We start from the raw sequence: 18,136 nt of genomic DNA, 5'->3' as shown, positions 1-18,136 counted from the left end.
GGATAGACATCAATCACTTACAGCCATTGGTACCTATGGCACCAACAGTTGACGGCAGAATTGAAGTCCAAGAAAAAGCTCTACAGTTAGCTCTTGCCAATGAGATTGAAGTGCAGGCGCCGTGGGTAGATGTCAGCGCATTGGCTGCGTCCGTGTCGGAAACTCCTGTCAGCATCAAAGAGAAAACACCTGAGAACATATTTACGATGGCCACTTTCGTCCCGACTCATATGCAGAGTTACATTGACTTGAATACTGAAATTGCTCCCACAGCTAATATTATGACACAAAGCGCCTACGATCTAGCCACTCCAAACATAATGGATGTTGGTGACAAAGTTTTCAACGATAGCGAGCTAGTCTCAAATCTAACGTCAACTAAAATTGAAGCTGATATTGGTAACTTCTTAAAAGGCCCGGATCCGCATGACGATAGATCTTTAAATACACCGCCACCCTCAAAAGTGCAACAGAACATTGAAATCAATCCAGCGAATTCTGTTCTTTTCAACACAGACTTAGATTACGAGGATACATTATTATTTGACAATGAACCCCCATCGGATATGTACGTTGTGCGAACGGAGAATATATTCGGTAAAGAAATTGCAAAACGGAATGCTTTAGAACAGCTAGCAGCCGATGCCGGGATATGCTCTTGTATGACATGTGTATGCGACCCATCTCTTGGGGAGTGCAGGGGCGATTGTGGGCTTTCCAATCCCGAGCCAGAACCAATACCAGAACCTTTACCAGTACCAGAGAAAGCTAAATGTCCTGTAGACACCTGCTCATGCGACGAGGACTGCCAGTGCGACCATGAATCCATGAAATGCGCCGTCGGTTGCGGCAAGGCTACCGATACAAATCACAATACATTCTTGGACTACCACCGCAGACATAAATTAACAAGCTTAGAAGAGCTTGGTGTTTATACTATTCATGACTGCGAGGAGGTGCCTATGGCAAGCTTGGCTGAACAATTCAAATGCGCTTGTGGTACAGAACACGAAGACGCCAATGCGTCAAAAAGCTCTGGAAATAACTCTGAGAATGCATCTAACAGTAAAGAATCGTCTTGTTGCAAGAATAGGAAAGAGACAGATTGCAGCAGTAAGAAACAGGATAGCTGCAATGCTAAAAAAGAATCAAATTGCAGTGAGAAGAAAGAATTAAGTTGCAGTGGTAAGAAAGAGACAGGTTGCAGTGGCAAGAAGGAATCCGGTTGTAGTGGAAAGAAAGAGTCATCATGCGGTGCTAAGAAGGAATCAAGTTGCAGTGCAAAAAATGGTACAGCTTGCAAAGGCAAAAACACAAATTGCGGAAGTGACGATCAAAAGTGTTGCGTAACAATCTGCTTTAAAAAACTTGAGGCTTTTAAACAATTTTTATCAAATAATGAACTGATGCATGCTTTAAAACAGCATAACTTGGATTACACAACAATTTAGCTACTACCATCATTTGGTATGTGATGCATTTAGCTTGTACAAAATTGAAATTTCTGAAGGTGTTGTTGTTGTTTGAGTACATCATTTCATTTATCATTTAATCAATGTTAGGTTAGACTATGCGTTTTTTAACAAGTCCAGTTTGCATTATGGTAAAAAAAAGAGTCGCAAAAAGTAGCATAGTGATTTAGTAAAATACAGCATTTTTTGTGTGTATCTGCAGAATAAGTGATATAAGTGCAATAATACCCAAAGATGCTTTTGGTAATAAAACATTTATATGTATTTGTATACTAACGCCAGCCATTGTGCCACCAAAAGAATATTTCAAATCCATATTTACACTGTATAAAATAAATATTAAAAATATATTTATACAAAAGTTATTGATGATTGCAGGAATATGGTGCCTTGAATGTTGTTAATGTAAGTACTTAATTGTTGTGCTTAAAGTATACAAGTGTTGGATTTATGAGATTTTTAATAATTAAGTGTAACAAGCAATCATGATAATGCCATTATTCTAGTCCATATAACAAATAAATGCTTTTTAGAAACGTCTCATTTTATTTTAACATAGAGAAATACAACTACTTACATTAAAACATTGTTTCGAGATCATAAAAAATACAATGTAATTTTTAATACCATTCATTAAAAAGAAAGAAAGAAGACATTTTATTCACTAATACAAATTTATATTTCACACAAATAAACCAAAAAAATACATGAAAACACACAGAAATAATACATAAATTTGTGTGTCCCCGCAAAAGCGAAACGGTCGCTGACTTAGCATTATACTGAGGCGTTAAACGCCTGCAGCGCTGATTTTCCGCCAGAACCGTCCTAAAAATACATATTTAAGTATTTTATACAAATCATATACAAGGTTTTTTTTTATTTCCAAAAAATATAAAACAATGAAAAACTGATATAAATGGTAGGCCATGATGAGACCAACCATGAGTGTTTTTGAGCTTAAAACTAAGAAATGAGCAGTGGTGGAAAAAATTGTTCAATATTTTTGTCACTATGATTTTTAAACTAAGATTTGATTGTTAATGGATAAAAAAATCCTGACATCACACTGCTGTCTGTCAGCCAGATAAGTATATTATCAATTTTAAACTTCCTATCAAATAAATATGTTGCAAGTCGAACTTTCAAGATCACATATTTGGCTGATTGTATAAGTCCAATACAATATTTTAGACTATCGCGGTCATACTAATTTTATTAATTAAATTTGGGTTTTTTTCCGCATACCTTGGTTTTACTGAAGCTCGATATCTCGGCACAGTTGCATGCGCCATGATCACGAGACCATGATGATGATGATTGCTGGACAAGTAGAGACAAGATGAGACGAGAAATATCGAGCTTTGGTAAAATCAAGGTATGCCAAACAAAACCCGAATTTAGTACAATTCCAATGTCCACTAAGCAAAACAGGTAATATGATTACTGCCCACTATAACCTTAAACTATGTATAATGCGAGGAGTCTACCTCCAGCTTTTGTATCTGGGCTAGCGCCTCTTCTTCTTGTCATGACGACGGGTACGAGACATAGTGGCACGGTGCCCTGGGGATGACTGTTCTGAGCTGCATTCATCGCTGTCGGTGTATGTCTGAAGAGTAATAAATAAAGAAGCACATTAAAAACTAGCCCAGAGTATGTTACATAACATATCACTATAAAAAACACATTTCTTGTAGGTGAACCACTATTTGATGGCAAGAGCAAGTCAGACTGCAGTAAAAAGGCATCAATCAAACCACTACAAACAAACACTATTCCTGAATGCGGCCCCCTATCTATAACTTCGTAATTTATTTGAATACCAATTATTTTAAAAAAGATTAAAATTTATGGGAAACTAATGTTCATGTTACACTCACACACAAAATATATATTTCTGGATGCTAAGGTGTGTCTCATTATGTATTTGCAATAGCAGCACACTGAAAACCATGTGTCCACCTGTTATTGTTTTAAGGATCGAGTACTATGACAGATAGATGAGCAGACAGTCCCGCTGTATCTCTTTTTTGATCTGGAACAATAAGGCTGCAATGCCACCAGTCGCATATGCGAGGAATGTGTTTGTTATGAACCAATGGAAATGCTTCATTTACCCATCCTCGCTCATCATAGCTCTAGTGGAAACAGCTTGGTGGAGCAAGGATAGGTAAATGAAGCTTTTCCAATGGTTCATTACAAACACATTCATCACAACACATTCTCGCACATCTCTAGTGGAAATGCGCCTAAAGATCAAGTTTGCTTCAGAAAAGTGAACATAATAAATCAGGTGAACCGTCTGCTATTACATGCTTGCTTGCTAATAAAACATTATGTTTTGATAAATAACCAAGTCAGAGGGTTACCATGGAATACTTGTTTCTTGTAGTACTTGTATCAGATATTTCCCTGGCTACCTTAACGTTGCTGTCCTGTACAAAATAGCGGCAGCGGTCTCATTTTTTCATAATTTAGTAAGTATTTTCTGTTTATTATCTACCTTCTCGTATGGATGTTGCTCGCTGTGTTCGTCGGTCAAAGTAACGCAGGCCAGTAGGCAAACCAACTGAAACGCTGCGCCAATGTATAAGCCATATCTTATTACAGTACTCATCACATCTTCCGCAAATATTTCATTAGGAATCATATTGATGCTATTGTTTTCGCGCGATCAATACTTCGTGCGTAAGTTGGGTTACTGCAGTTTGTTAGTGCCGGAGTCACAGAAGTACACAACGATCGTTCCTAAATAATATTGTACATTTGTGTTCGTATGTTACGTTATAGTAATTAGTTTATTTTCTATTATTTTGTTTAGTCTCTTTGACAACATTCATTATTATTGACAATAAACCGGAACATAGATAAGATAGGATGGCGTATACGTGTTACCGTTGCAAATAAATCGACGAAGTGATGCTAAAAACCGGTTATTGTAAAAAATGTTTAATTTACTTTTATATAAAGTTATGGTTCAATTTTTTCTTATAAGCTGATTTGTATGTATAGTAAATATTGTGTCGTATTATCATATTAATGCAACTATTCTAATTCAGTTTATTTTTTTATTATTTAAGTGTATTTTATGTCACTGGCTACACTATCTTGAAAATGCGGGAAATCGCCATTAGATACATTTAAAAGAAAAAAAGATTGTTTTAATTTCTTTTTAACTTAAATTTACTTAATGGCATACATCAAATCATGTCACCAACAACAAATTAAATAATACTTAACAGCTTAAAAGCTATACAAACTATGCCTACATAATATTTTGATCAAATTCTAATAATATTGGAAATTTTGTGAGTCGCATGTTTGCTATTATCACGGTAAAACTTTGAACCTATTTGAACAGAAAGAGGAATAAATTACCTATAACCTATAGAGTAACTTCTTACTACCTTTAATGGCAGTGACCCGTGGCAGTGACAAAGTGACATTGTACATGGCACGAGGCAATCCAAAGAGTATTAGTACCTATAGAAATGAAGCAATCAAAAAAGTTAAGCTGCTTGACGGAAAATTAGTCTGATAGTATTTTAATTGTTTTCCAATTGAAAATCAAAAATTGTAATTGATGGAATAAGATAATCGGATACAGTGCGATGCGAATCAAATCTGGTTAAGTTCATTGGACATGGTGTGGTGTAGTCTTGCTGGACGATTAAGCGGCAATGGTACTCATTGTAACAGTAGAGCGGTGCATTGCCAGTAAGTAAATAGTAGGCGCTACTTATAATAATTACGAATAGGATTAGCTTGTTTACTTTTATCTTCCATGACTAAATTATGCTGAAAATATACGTGAGACGGTACGTGAGAAATAGTAGGTATACGTAGGCAGGTAATTATTTGGCGCGTAAAGCAAAAAATCTTTTTTGCTTGTAAAAAGTCATATACATTTCGTTACATCCTACTAGTGAGTGAGTGATGAGTATGTTTGTTCTTCTGCAAGCTGAAACGGCTGCACGGATTTGGATGAAATTTTGTTAGTTTATAACCTAGATTAAACAAAGGATACTCCTACTTTCTACTAATATTATAAATGTGAAAGTTTGTGAGTGAGGGAGTGAGCTTGTGAGTGAGTGAGTATGTTTGTTACTTCTTCACGCTGGTACGGCTGCACGGATTTGGATGAAATTTGGCAAAAAGTTAGTTTATAATCTGGATTAAAACATAGAACACTTTTTATCCCGATATTTCCATGGGATAGGGATAAAATATCTAAATAACAACCGCTGGGCTTAGAGTCATAAAATTTGCTATGTAGGTAGCTGGACGTCTGGAATAACACATAGGCTACTTTTTATCCCGATTTTCCCACGGGATAGGGATAAAATCTCGAACTAATAACCGCTGGGCTTAGAGTCATGACATGAAATTTGGTAAGTATGTAAATAGCTGAACCTGGAATAATACATAAGTAGGCTACTTATTATCCCGATATTCCCACGGGATAATTATACAATCTCGAAATAACAACTGCTGTGTTTAGAGTCATGAAATTTGGCATGGGTGTTATAATTTAACGTCAATGAAAATTCAACTGCTGTATCTAATGATTTACGCATCCGAAGCGGCCGGTGAGCGCTAGTTGTTAATAAACTGTAATCGTGAAAGTTTAAAACACTATTTTTTGTACTTATTTTATTAAATTATTCAGTCTATTTACGACTTTTCAAGCAAGGGATAATTGCCAAAAATACCGGGTTTTAATTTACACATTATATTTAACAAAATATTTGTGTGTTTGCATCCAATTTTTTTGTTCGTATGTAATAAAGCCCTCAGGTTAAGGTTTTGAGATTAAATGTACTCCTTGTCGCAGAAGTAACTACCTATTTGTCATACTAATACGTAATTTGTCATAAAAATATTATAAAAAAAATTAACCTTTTTTTTTTATTCGACTTGATGGCAAACGAGCAAGTGGGTCTCCTGATGGTAAGAGATCACCACCGCCCATAAACATCTGCAACACCAGGGGTATTGCAGATGCGTTGCCAACCTAGAGGCTTAATATGGGATACCTCTAGTGCCAGTAATTTCACCGGCTGTCTTACTCTCCACGCCGAAACACAACAGTGCAAGCACTGCTACTTCACGGCAGGATTAGCGAGCAAGATGGTGGTAGCAATCCGGGCGGACCTTGCACAAGGTCCTACCACCTGCAAAAACCTTTTACCTTTTTTTCCCCTCCCGACCCGTGGTCCAACTATGGCCAACTGTTTGTACCACGAGAATGTAACTTTACCCACGGTTCAACTGTCAGAATATATATTTTTCTGCAATTTATTGGTGTGACCCGTGCCGTGGTACAACTAAGGGGCTTTTATTGTCCAACGGGCATATGAACAACTGCTACGTTGAACCAGTTGGACCATGGGGAAGTAAAATTACCTTGGGTCATGTGTACTTATCAGATATACTATCATTACTGCATTTTTTTAAATTAAAAGTCATGATACTTTTTTCAACAATTATGTAGTTTATTCTGAATAGGTACAGTGGTACCAACAGTCCGAACCTCTATTACAAAGTTCAAGTGGTAGTTCAACTAGTTGAACTAATTGGACCCACCCAGTTGGACCATGGGTAAACATACTTTCCAGAGTTGGACAACCGATTTTACATTCCCGTGGTCCAACCGGTTGGACGATGCGTGAACTTGCTTCCCCGTGGTGCAATCGGTTGGACCATGAGTAGTTACATTCCCGTGGTACAACCAGTTAGTTGGACATAGTAGTTGGACCACGGGTTGGGAGGGTTTTTTTCAATTTAGGTACTAACGCGTATGATTGATTGAACAGCTATCTACCTACTATTAGTAGTAACACCCACGTTTGGTTATAAGCGTATCAATGACTACTCTGAGGAGGATCTGGACTATGACAAGGATTTTGAAAGTTACACGGAAGACTACGAGAAATTCTTTGTCCACCAGGTGCCACTCAACCTCAAAGGCACAGTGAGAAAGCACTTCCTTGTTGTAAGTAAATAGGTTCTTAGTATTTTGCGGAAAAATGTAGTGTCCCATCATCAGCTTTTACATGACTTCCTATCCAAAGAGAGCAAAGTAGGAAAGGTTTCTACTAGCAGTCTTAGGATAGATTTCCAATTCAAATTCAAAACATTTAATTTAGACCATGTCCATATAAGTGTTAGTTTACAGTACCTTACTTGTAGGCTGTTCGTCGAGAGTTGATAAAAAATATAAAATAAGAGGTTCCTAACTCTTTATAATGCGGTGAGGTTGTATAAATCAAATTATTTTAAAATGTTATTAACTGTAGGTATAAAACGGAAAAGAATTAAGTAATTATTTATAGTCTCCACGTTCACTCGCCCGCCCGGGCACGCGTTTTTCAAAAACTGCTGTTTCACTTTAATACCCCGTTCAACAGTACTGAAGCTGTATTATCTTACATTTTTAACACTTGCGATCACAATCAAATGACAATTTTCGCATACAAATACTGTCATTTGATTATGACCGTGCCGGGAGTGTCAGAAACGTTAGACGATCTGGTCTCGGTAACGTCAGTCCGCCATATCACGCCATTTTATTTTAGTTTGAAGTTTGCTTCTTGCTCGCGTCGACATGTTATATGCGAGCGTTTCAATCGCTCTCAGTTTCCTATCGCATATATTGAAAAAATGAGAGACCGTAGAAATTTTAATGAATCATGACCCAGGGTTGAACCTTTTAATAATCAATTTCACTATGATTAGCTTGACAAAAGTATGAGATGTCAACATGACATTAGTAGCACAAAGGTTCCAACCCTGGATCATGATTCAATTTGTTCGAGACTGTACCGCATAGGTACACTAGTGTGTACCTGCCTATAACGTTATTATATCGTTTTATAAAATCCTTCCATTCTACCGACTCATTTCTTCAATATAAGCTACAGGAAACTGATAGCGGTTGAAACGCTTGTAAAACTACCTGAGAATAAAAATCGCGATATTTCAGGATACAGCATTAACTAATCCATCGAAGAGTATGATATGTTCTCCTGTGTCGGCTCTACTGCCGCTCGGCAAGCTGGCTATAGGAGCACAGGGCAAATGTCTCAATCAACTTTTGTCTGCCATCGGCATAGAGTCACTGAGAAAGGTAATTATTCAGGGTAAACCAAGTAAGTAGTTTTGGCAACTCGAAACGTTGGAGCTATCCCTTTGACAAAAATAAATCAATTCTTGTATCTAATCTTCCATTCGACTATCTACTTGATTTGTGCAGGAAAACAGAACGGTAGAAATGTGACAGACGTCAGTGCAACTTTTTAGAAACTCATGTCATGATCATCGTCCTATCAGCTGTAGGACGTCCATTGTTGAACATGGCCATCTCGTTGGTGGACATCCCATGCTGCGTTTGCCGATCTGCGGTCTCCATTTGAGAACTTTTCGGCCCCAAAGACCTACCACCTAGACCTGCTACGAATATATAGCCTACCCCAATGGGCAATACTCTGTCAATGCACTTCAACAAGCTAATCCGTTTGGCTACGTCGGTGACCCTAGTTCTACGTATCTCCTCATACGACCTGAACAGTTTTGAATAGTATATGCTTGAATGCAATTTTATCGGTAATCTCCTCAAAACTGGTGTTACGGTTTGGTGTATAATTTTTATTTTCATCCCAAACAGATCAGGAAAGAATTTAAACCTTTGATAAGACGCCTTGGCTCTCTCTCTGGAGTAACGCTTACTATCTTGAGTAAGATTTTTGTATCGAAAGAAGTCGAACTTAAATCAAAATTTAGGAGGAGAGCGAAGAAAATTTTCAATTCGGCTGTGGAAAGGGTCGATTTTCACGACCCGACGACAGCTGCCAAAGAAATAAATGGTTGGGTAAGTGTGATTAGCCTTTAATGTTCAAATTATGAGATAAGAAAACAGGTCTGTTGTAAAACGAGGAATATGAATTGTCGATTCACCAACGAAGTTACCGTTATTTCAAATTAACCTGTTCCGAAGAGTTATTTTCATTGACGAATGAGAAATCTAGTTTATATTTGAGGTTGGGACATACAGGTATTGATGAAAGTCTTTCATTCAAATCATTTCAAATGTAAGAAACATAATACTGTTTGACATTGAAACATAAAACGTTGTCTTTATTTTAAACCGACTTTAAAAAAGGTGGTGGTTCTCAATTCGACAGATGTTTTTGAGTATTATCTTGGAACATTTTTTTGTTGAACCAGTGCTGACGCGGAGCGCCTACTTCTGTGTGCTTTTGGCCCTTCGGGCTGATGCAAAGTTAACATGGACTAGACCTACCTGTTTCTGTATCGATTAAAATTGAATAAAAAAAGCGATTGTGAAAATAAGCTCCAGTAAAAAGTAAAAAAAATCATCATGGTGTTCGCGGTCGATTACTTTTTTGTCATAATTCTTTTTTACTATTTTTTCTGCAGGTAAGAGATAAAACTCATAATAAAATTCCCAGAATAGTTTTGGAAAATGAAATATCACCTCAGACATCACTGGTGTTGGTCAATGCTGTGTACTTTTCGGTTTGTATTCAAAATAATATTTTTTTATTGCTACCTACTCAGCCCTTTTTGCAGTCGCAAAACAAAACATAATCTGGATTTTTTAATGTTGGTATTGACTATTGACAGAAAATATTGCAGAACCTGTTTTTTTTACATCTTGTTATATTTTATATAAATAATTAATGAATAATGCATCTTGCATCTTGTATATAATTTTTGCATCTTGTATAATATAATTTCAGGGTACATGGCTGAATACGTTTAAAAAATTAAAGTCGACAAATTCTATGCTCCTTCAAGCGTCCGATCAATACCCTTTTTGACCCGGGAAGGCTACTACAATTACTCCAAGAGCGATGACTTGGATGCCCAGGTAAAAATTACAGTCGAGGTCAAACACACATCTTTACACTTTACTACCTTGTCGCTGTCACTTCATGTTTGAAGTTTTGTTATTATATTATAGTGATAAGGTACAAAAGTGTAAAGTTTAGATATCATTCTAATCGGTCCGAATCGTAGGTGCGACATTTTTTTTATTATGGGATTATTATTATCCACGTCCCACTGATGGGCACAGGCTTCCGTCACAATGAGAACACTTGGGCCGTAGTTCACGCGGCCCAGTGCGAATTGGGAACTATACAGACATTAAATTTAAAAAATTAATTGAATTTAAATTTTTATGGTATTTTACCCCTTAATGTCGGGCGGAATCGAGACCCAACTAAGCTATGCACTTTTAATTAGTTTATTATGCAAATCATTATACCTAATCATTACTTACTATATGGTGACCGGCTACCTAATAACATAGTTTTAGAACACTTTTTTTGTTTTCTTTCCATTCCTTTGTGCTAATCTGGGAATCTTCGTATTATCTATGGAAACCTTTAATTGGCTTTATTTTGCCGCCCTAGTTAGTTTAATGTTGGTTTTCCGAATAAAATAAAATAAAAATATCCGAAGATTTGCTTAGCGTCCTGCAATCTCGCAGATTTTTGCAATGCGATACGAATTCGCAGTTGTATGCGGGAGCCCTTACTTGCATCTGGGTCATTATTGTAGAGTTTATTCCGTATGATTTTCGTGGGCACATTTTTGTTGACATGATAGATAATTCTGCTACAGTTTCCAAGGGTATCTAGTAGAAGTACAGTAGTGTTTAAAAATAATTGGAAATGTCATAAAATTTTAAGGCCCATTCATAAAAAATGTGACCACGAAAATGAGGCGATTGAAACGCCCGTCGCTATTCTCAGGTGGTAGAAATCCCGTACCAGGGTGAACAAGCGTCCTTCGTAGTTATTCTGCCGAATTCCAGAGACGGGTTGCCAGTGTTGCTCCACAAGCTAAAAGTGGCGCCTGAGCTGTTAACGGGTGCTGTAAGCCATCTGAGGTCTGCGGACCTCATTCTGACTATACCAAAGTTTAAAACTGAAACAGAGATTGACCTAAAGGTCTCGTATGAAAAGGTAATATTATTTTATTTAAATTTAAATTTTTGGGACGACTAACTATATATTTGTTTAAAAGCAATTGAAAATCCAATTTTGCATTTAATTGAAAGTTCAGGGCAGAAATAAAGTGTTTTTTTTTAGAATTTCGTATCCCAGTCAGCAAAAACGGAACCCTTACCTATAGGATCACTGTTGTCCATCTGTCCGTCTATGAAGACCCTTTTTCTCTGGAAAACGTGGAGGTATCAAATTGAAATGAATATCAAATACTCTTCCTACCACTTGGACGGAGCAATGAAAGATCAACCTTCTAAGTCAAGACAAAAAAAAATACAGTCAATAAAAAAGGGGTTGCCGTTGAAAATGCCAGGGAATCCCAACCTAAAACTCTCGGTCTTAATTATTATTTTATTTTTAAAATTAAATTTTAGCTCGGCATAACAGAAATATTCAGAACTGACAAATCAGGTTTGGACAAGATCGTGAAGGAAAAGCAAAACATTCATGTATCCAAAGCTAAACAAAAAGCTATCATAGAAGTTACTGAAAAAGGGACTGAGGCCGCCGCCGCTTCTGGTGAGTATTTTTTAGGGTTCTGTAGGTACCCCAAGGGTGATAGATAGAACCCTGATACTATAGCTAGGCTGTGCATCTACCGATATAACAAACAGCGATCATTTTACTCTATAGTGCGAGTAGTGTCGCACACATGTACTTGCTTCTAGCCTAGCGGCAAAACTAAGGAACTCGCTTCCCGCTGCTCGCCAACTCAATATCTAGTTTGTTAGCTTTACTCGCTTCTCGTTCATCGTTGACGGTGGGACGAGTGCCTTACCCTACGAATAAAGCCGTGCATAGCTTGATCATATTTCGCACAAACAATGGTCGGACAAATGGCATAATTATCGCACAATCCACAGGCCCTATACCTAAATATCTAAGTGCAAAATTCGAACTTTGTATCTTGCCGTCTCGTTTACGCTTATATTATCCAATACGAGAGTAAGTGGGACGGTACGATATGAACTTTGGTTTTCCAATTTCGTAGTAACCCTCCAGACGAACGTCGTATTCCATCCGTATTAACCCTTATTTTTGAGCTAAAAAATCCGTTACACATTTAGCTAGAACAAGAAGGTAGTTTATAAAGAATCCTTTTTTTTTTTTTTAATAAGTTTTGTTTTGGAGCATTTAATAAATTGAAGCTGAATCCTTGTAAGTATTGACGTTTGTTTCAATGAGAAAACTTTACAAAAATGAACAACATAGTAAATGTCCTCACTTCCTTGCCAGTTTTTTTTGTGCCATTAGGTTCCATATCGGCTCGCATACGTTCGGCGTGGAGAGTAAGACAGCCGGTGAAATTACTGACACTTGAGGTATCCCATCTTAGGCCTCTAGGTTGGCAACACATCTGCAATACCGCTGGTGTTGCAGATGTTTATGGGCGGTGGTGAGCTCTTACCATCAGGAGACCCACATCCAGTCAAATAAAAAAAAAAAAAATGTTTGTCAGAATAACGATCGTTTGTCATAACACTTTTTTTCTCGGAATCCAATAATTGTTCAGAATTGTTATAAATATAGTTTTCTATAGGATGACCATTTAAAAATTTCAGAAAACTGTAGGGTTTCAGTGGGAAAAAAATATGACAAACGAGGATTCGGACAAAAATTACGGTATGACTAGCGAAGAGTAAGCGAACTTTGACGCTCCCGTGCCATTATTATCATAATTATGGAGTCGAACGAAATGTTTTTTAGGATTCTGTTAAAAAGGAAAAACGGAACCCTTATATGATCACTTTGTTGTGCGTTTGGGTTTGTTACATCAATTTCTCAGAATCGTTATTTTGCTAGTAGCGAAATTTCCGTTCGCGTTTTTCCCCGAACGCTTTTTCCCACTATAGTTCTTTACTGAAGCTTATTTTCACAGTAGTTTTTTTCCAATCAGAATCGATACAGATACAGTGTCGATGGAGCGTAGTTTTGGCCCTTCGGGCCGACGCAATCTTAAGATCTACCTAATAAAAAACGCGATTATGAAAATAAGATTCAGTAAAAAAGCATATTGGGAAAAAGCATTCGGGAAAAATTGCGAATGGAAATTTTGATACTAGGAAATAACGATTCTGGGGAATCGATCTAACAAGCCGTTAAAAGCATTATTCATTTTTAAATGAATGAGTTGTAAATAAATTCGAGAACTCGGTTGTATCCGATCATTGGATTCCTTTTTTAAGACGAAAAACCAATTTACGAAAAACATTTGTAACATAATAATATTCGGACGGTATACCTAACCTACTTATTTTTTTTATATTTCAGCGACACATGTTACATTGTCAGCAAAATTAAACAGAATTATATTTCGCGCGAATCATCCTTTTATGTACATCATCAAATTTCAGAGCGAGCAAATATTCTCTGGAATATTTAGCTACTGATTAAGAAAATTAAGGTGCAAAGTATAACTATAAATAAATCTATGTAAAAAAAATACTAATTTTCCGCTATTTACTAACTATCCATATCACATTTCATGTCATACTTCTTAAATTTTACAATTACCTAACATACCTTTAGCTTACAACGGTCGGGTCGTTTTCCTAAATGTCTAATTCCCCGAATGTTTAGTCGGTCTCCATTTGTTCATTTCCAGGTTTGTCAATTTTAATACTATGACCCAAGGTTGACGGAGCTCCGTCCCGCAGGGCTCCTATTCCGCCGGGCTGAGGCACTTCGCGCCTTGACGCATCTCTAACCTAACCTATATTTTTTCAAGTTTCCAGCACAAACACGTTAGGTTAGGCGCAAAGCCATAGAAACAGAGTAATTAAAAATAAATAAATAAATTTCAAAAAGGAAAAAATATAAAAACAACACCTCTCCTTGCAGTCGGGTAAAAAGAGGAAGAAGATAAAAAGACAGACAGGACCTTCGGGCAATTGAACATCTAGAGAATTGGACATTCAGAGACTGGACGTTTAGGGAAATGAACCCAAATGGACCGGATCAACTGAAAATCATACGTTCTTATCTAAAATAATGCACTAAAAGCAAAGTCTACCTATTATGTACATGTAAAAAAAAACTTAAGTAAATGACCTGTTGAATGCAGTAGTACACAGAAAATTGATATGGGAGTCATTTTTGAATACAGAACGTCGAATTATCTATTCGGAGGACGCGTTACTACTATTATGCTCGTTTACTTAGTTTTTCACCTATAATTAATCTTTATTATTGCCTTGAAAGTTAAAATAAAATGATTTTAATTCTTAACTGTAGGTACACTTAATTGTCTTACTCCAGCAGTTTCCTGTAATTTTCTGTACTTACTTTCTCTCCTTCTTTTTTAAGAGTTAAGTACACTTTTCGCTGCAGCCGATAATTGTCTCTCCACGTCTCTCTACTTTAAGCTGCCTCCTTAATCTCCTTATACAAACGACATGACGGTTACCTTCTCCTCTATTTGATATGCAGTCAATCCTCAGCCTCCCTCTTTTTCGCTTCCTTTCCACTTTTCCTTTTAAGATAACCTCATCATGATCATGTCGTATAAGATGTAAAATGTCGTATTTTTCCTCTCCGATTCTCTATTGTTTCCATTAATGTTTTCTTCTGTTGTTCTAAGGTTTTCTTTCCAAAAACTAACTATTTAAGAGTGTTCTAAAGTTTATAGAATTTTAAAAGCTTTTGTTTGGGGATATTTACATTAGGAAAACTATCCTAAGTTATTTACCTCGACGACCTAACTATGTATAGCCTAGAGAGACGCCACGTAACCTGTGCCAAGTTAGCACAGGGTCCTTGAGGACGTAAGTATACTTAATATAGTCTTCCTAGTGTATCACCAGCCAAATAAATTGTCTATCAATTTTAATATCTATCATCATGTCGCTAAAGTCGAACTTATCAATGATCATATGTTGTCGAACTTTCAAGTTGGCACGTTGGCATTATTGTTTTATGACATGCAAACGATTATCAACTTCCGGGTGGTAGACCACATATTTGGCTGATGGTTCCTACCTACACCTTAACGACTTTTATAAGTTCCAGTAACCTCGGAATACTAGACTATTTTGTAAAGTTATTCGTATTTCAATAGAAATTCAAAATGCAGGGCTTTTAACTTTGAACCACGAAAGTTCATAAAAACGCTATAACAGATAGGACAGAGCAGGCAGAGTTACAAACTTAGCGTTAATTTTAATATTTTTTCATAACATGAGTACAGTAATTTTAGGTCTCTTCGAAATTACATAAAGCCTCACATAGGACGTAGAATAATAATGACTTTTTTATATTTCAGTGGCAAATTTTGTAACGGCGAGTGCTCCAAAAGTTCATAAAACAATATTCAACGCAAACCATCCTTTTATGTATTTCGTCAGGTTCAGACGCGAGCAGATATTCGCCGGGGTTTTTAACTTTTAATGTTAATGGACGAGTTGTTGATTATTAAGGAAATAAAGAACGTGAAATAAGTTTTGTATGTTTTAATTCAACCATCAAAAAACACTTAACAGATCAGTAATGTTTCCGTATTTTGTCGAATACTATTTGTCTTGCTTTCTTAATTAGCTTTAGTAAACTTTAGATAAATACGAACATTTCGGACAAAATACGATGGAAAACATTATTCACTACATCTGTTTTAGTTTGTACCTACTTACTTATTGGGAGGGCGCGAAGTACTAGGTGGGCGTAATGAAATCTATCGCAGCGCTCATAGTGGCCAAAAGAAGTAATAATCTGTAGGCTCTGTCATCTGTCATGCTCATATGAATCTGTCATTAACAAAGCAATTTGTATAGACTTTGACTATTATACTTAATTTTAGTAATAGATGTTTGTGTTATGATGCGAGCTTGAATTATTGAACACTGTCCCTGTTTTGTTCTTAATTCCTCTACATTTCGGACATGTCCAGCAACAATTTTCCTTATGAAACGGTTTGTGGTTGAAATTTTATATTGAGTGATACTCACAAAACCGGTCTTCAAAATGATACTCATTTTGATCTGAAAACGATATTTAATTAATTTATTACTAGCGATATAAGAACTTTACTATTATTCAAAGAAACCAATAAGATTGCTTTATCATTTCGTTTTACAGTAAAAGTACAACTAAACATGAAGTAAACAAACCCTGACATAACGAAAATAACACACTTTTTGAATAAATTTTACTTACCTCATTTTTAAAATTAATTTACAACCTTTTGTCCACCCAAATCACGGTATCACAGTAATTTTGTATTATAAATTAATACGTTATAGGTTTGATTTTTGTCACAATGTCGCGATGAAATTTCAAAACGTCAGAGCATCAGAGCCAAAAAAGTTGCGGACGCTAGGTGGCGCTGATGTCGTGCACAGAGCCAATAGTCGTATAGTCAAAGTCATATACGTGATCACTCTTGTACCTTGTAATTTTAACGTCATGTTTGAAAAGCCATACGAAATTGTGTACCGTACCGATTGAAAGCGACAACGTACAATCAGATCATCATTTATGACGTTGAATGTACATGTCCGCGAGGAACTCGAGCGATTTTGACGACGCGTCCCTGAGATCACAAATGTTTTATGAACCTAGGTAAAATTATGCTTTTTAACTTTATTTTTTTCTATACATAAAAATTTATGACATTTGCTTCTCCAGTTAAAAACGTACCTTAGGACGAGCTGTACCACTACCATGCGTTTACAGTGACCGTACTCGATAGCGACGGCGTAAATTATTTGTATGGAGAATTTGCAGCGCCTCTACAAATAATTTACGCCGTCGCTATCGAGTACGGTCACTGTAAACTCATGGTAGTGGTACTGGCGACTCATATAGATTTGACTTTTACGCCCATCTACAGTCCTCATTTTCATTTTCTCAACCTTTTAAAACAAAAAAAAAGATTCGAAAAAAGGATAATCTTAGTTCGTCAGAATTTTATTCTTTTTTGTTGTTTTTTTTTTATTCTAAAAGAAATAAGTGCTCAATTATGCAACACATAATTAAAAATACCCTTTCACTGGCTAGCTATAATTACTAACATAGTCTTAAGGAAATACAATGGTTGGTTGTAAATGAACATTTTATCATTTTGTATTGCGTGATGATTAGAGTTTTGATTACACTTGGTTGCGGTTATCCATATGAATATTAAGATATTTTAACACAAACAGACTGAATTCTACATAATTTTTTTTTGTAGGAACTTACAACATTCTTCTGTAATACAGTTACTTATTGAAATTGCTTTCGGAGCTCAGTAGATATTTGTACATAAGGCATTTACAAACTTTAGTACTGTTTTTATTTCAGCGACATTTCTTGAGGCTGTGTCTTATCACGAACCAATAAAATTCGTTGCAAATCATCCGTTCACGTACTATGTCAAATATGGAACGGAACAAATATTTTCTGGCGTTTTCAACTATTAAAGAAAGTCACGAATATCATTAAAAATAAATCATTAAAGCATAAATTGTTTTCATTTACTTATTTACTTAGTAATTTCTTAATTTCCTTATAGGTAGGCATTGTGTCATTTGAATAATGTGTGTCTGTAAATAACACCCTGAAGACTACAAGGCTTATGCTTCCTTCTCTTTAATATGAAAGATCTCCTTTCATATTAAAAAAAAACTTTACTGTGGTCAGTACCTAATT

At 36.2% G+C, this 18,136-nt stretch overlaps 2 protein-coding genes across 4 annotated transcripts; both read left to right on the top strand.

Moving 5' to 3' along the window:
• The first annotated feature begins 7 nt into the window (after positions 1–7).
• LOC141433099 (uncharacterized) lies at positions 8–2,008 on the top strand. Its single transcript, XM_074094936.1, has one exon. The coding sequence runs from the start codon at positions 36–38 to the stop codon at positions 1,449–1,451; it is 1,416 nt and encodes a 471-aa protein (XP_073951037.1). The 5' UTR covers positions 8–35; the 3' UTR covers positions 1,452–2,008.
• A 2,980-nt stretch (positions 2,009–4,988) lies between these two features.
• Positions 4,989–17,897, top strand: LOC141433097 (serine protease inhibitor 3/4-like). Of its 3 annotated transcripts, XM_074094933.1 has the most exons (10): positions 4,989–5,192; positions 7,292–7,470; positions 8,461–8,604; positions 9,142–9,345; positions 9,915–10,013; positions 10,238–10,368; positions 11,258–11,470; positions 11,887–12,031; positions 13,784–13,916; positions 15,774–15,949. In XM_074094933.1, the coding sequence occupies exons 1-6, from the start codon at positions 5,156–5,158 to the stop codon at positions 10,316–10,318; spliced, it is 744 nt and encodes a 247-aa protein (XP_073951034.1). In that variant the 5' UTR covers positions 4,989–5,155; the 3' UTR covers positions 10,319–10,368; positions 11,258–11,470; positions 11,887–12,031; positions 13,784–13,916; positions 15,774–15,949. The 3 variants fall into 3 exon arrangements, with proteins under 3 accessions (XP_073951034.1, XP_073951036.1, XP_073951035.1); XM_074094935.1 differs by lacking the exons at positions 13,784–13,916; positions 15,774–15,949 and adding an exon at positions 17,789–17,897; XM_074094934.1 differs by lacking the exon at positions 13,784–13,916.
• Positions 17,898–18,136: the final 239 nt, after the last annotated feature.

The sequence above is a fragment of the Choristoneura fumiferana genome, chromosome 12 (genome assembly GCF_025370935.1).
Source record: "Choristoneura fumiferana chromosome 12, NRCan_CFum_1, whole genome shotgun sequence".
NCBI lineage: Eukaryota > Metazoa > Arthropoda > Insecta > Lepidoptera > Tortricidae > Choristoneura > Choristoneura fumiferana.
This window is presented reverse-complemented; position numbering and strand designations above follow the sequence as displayed.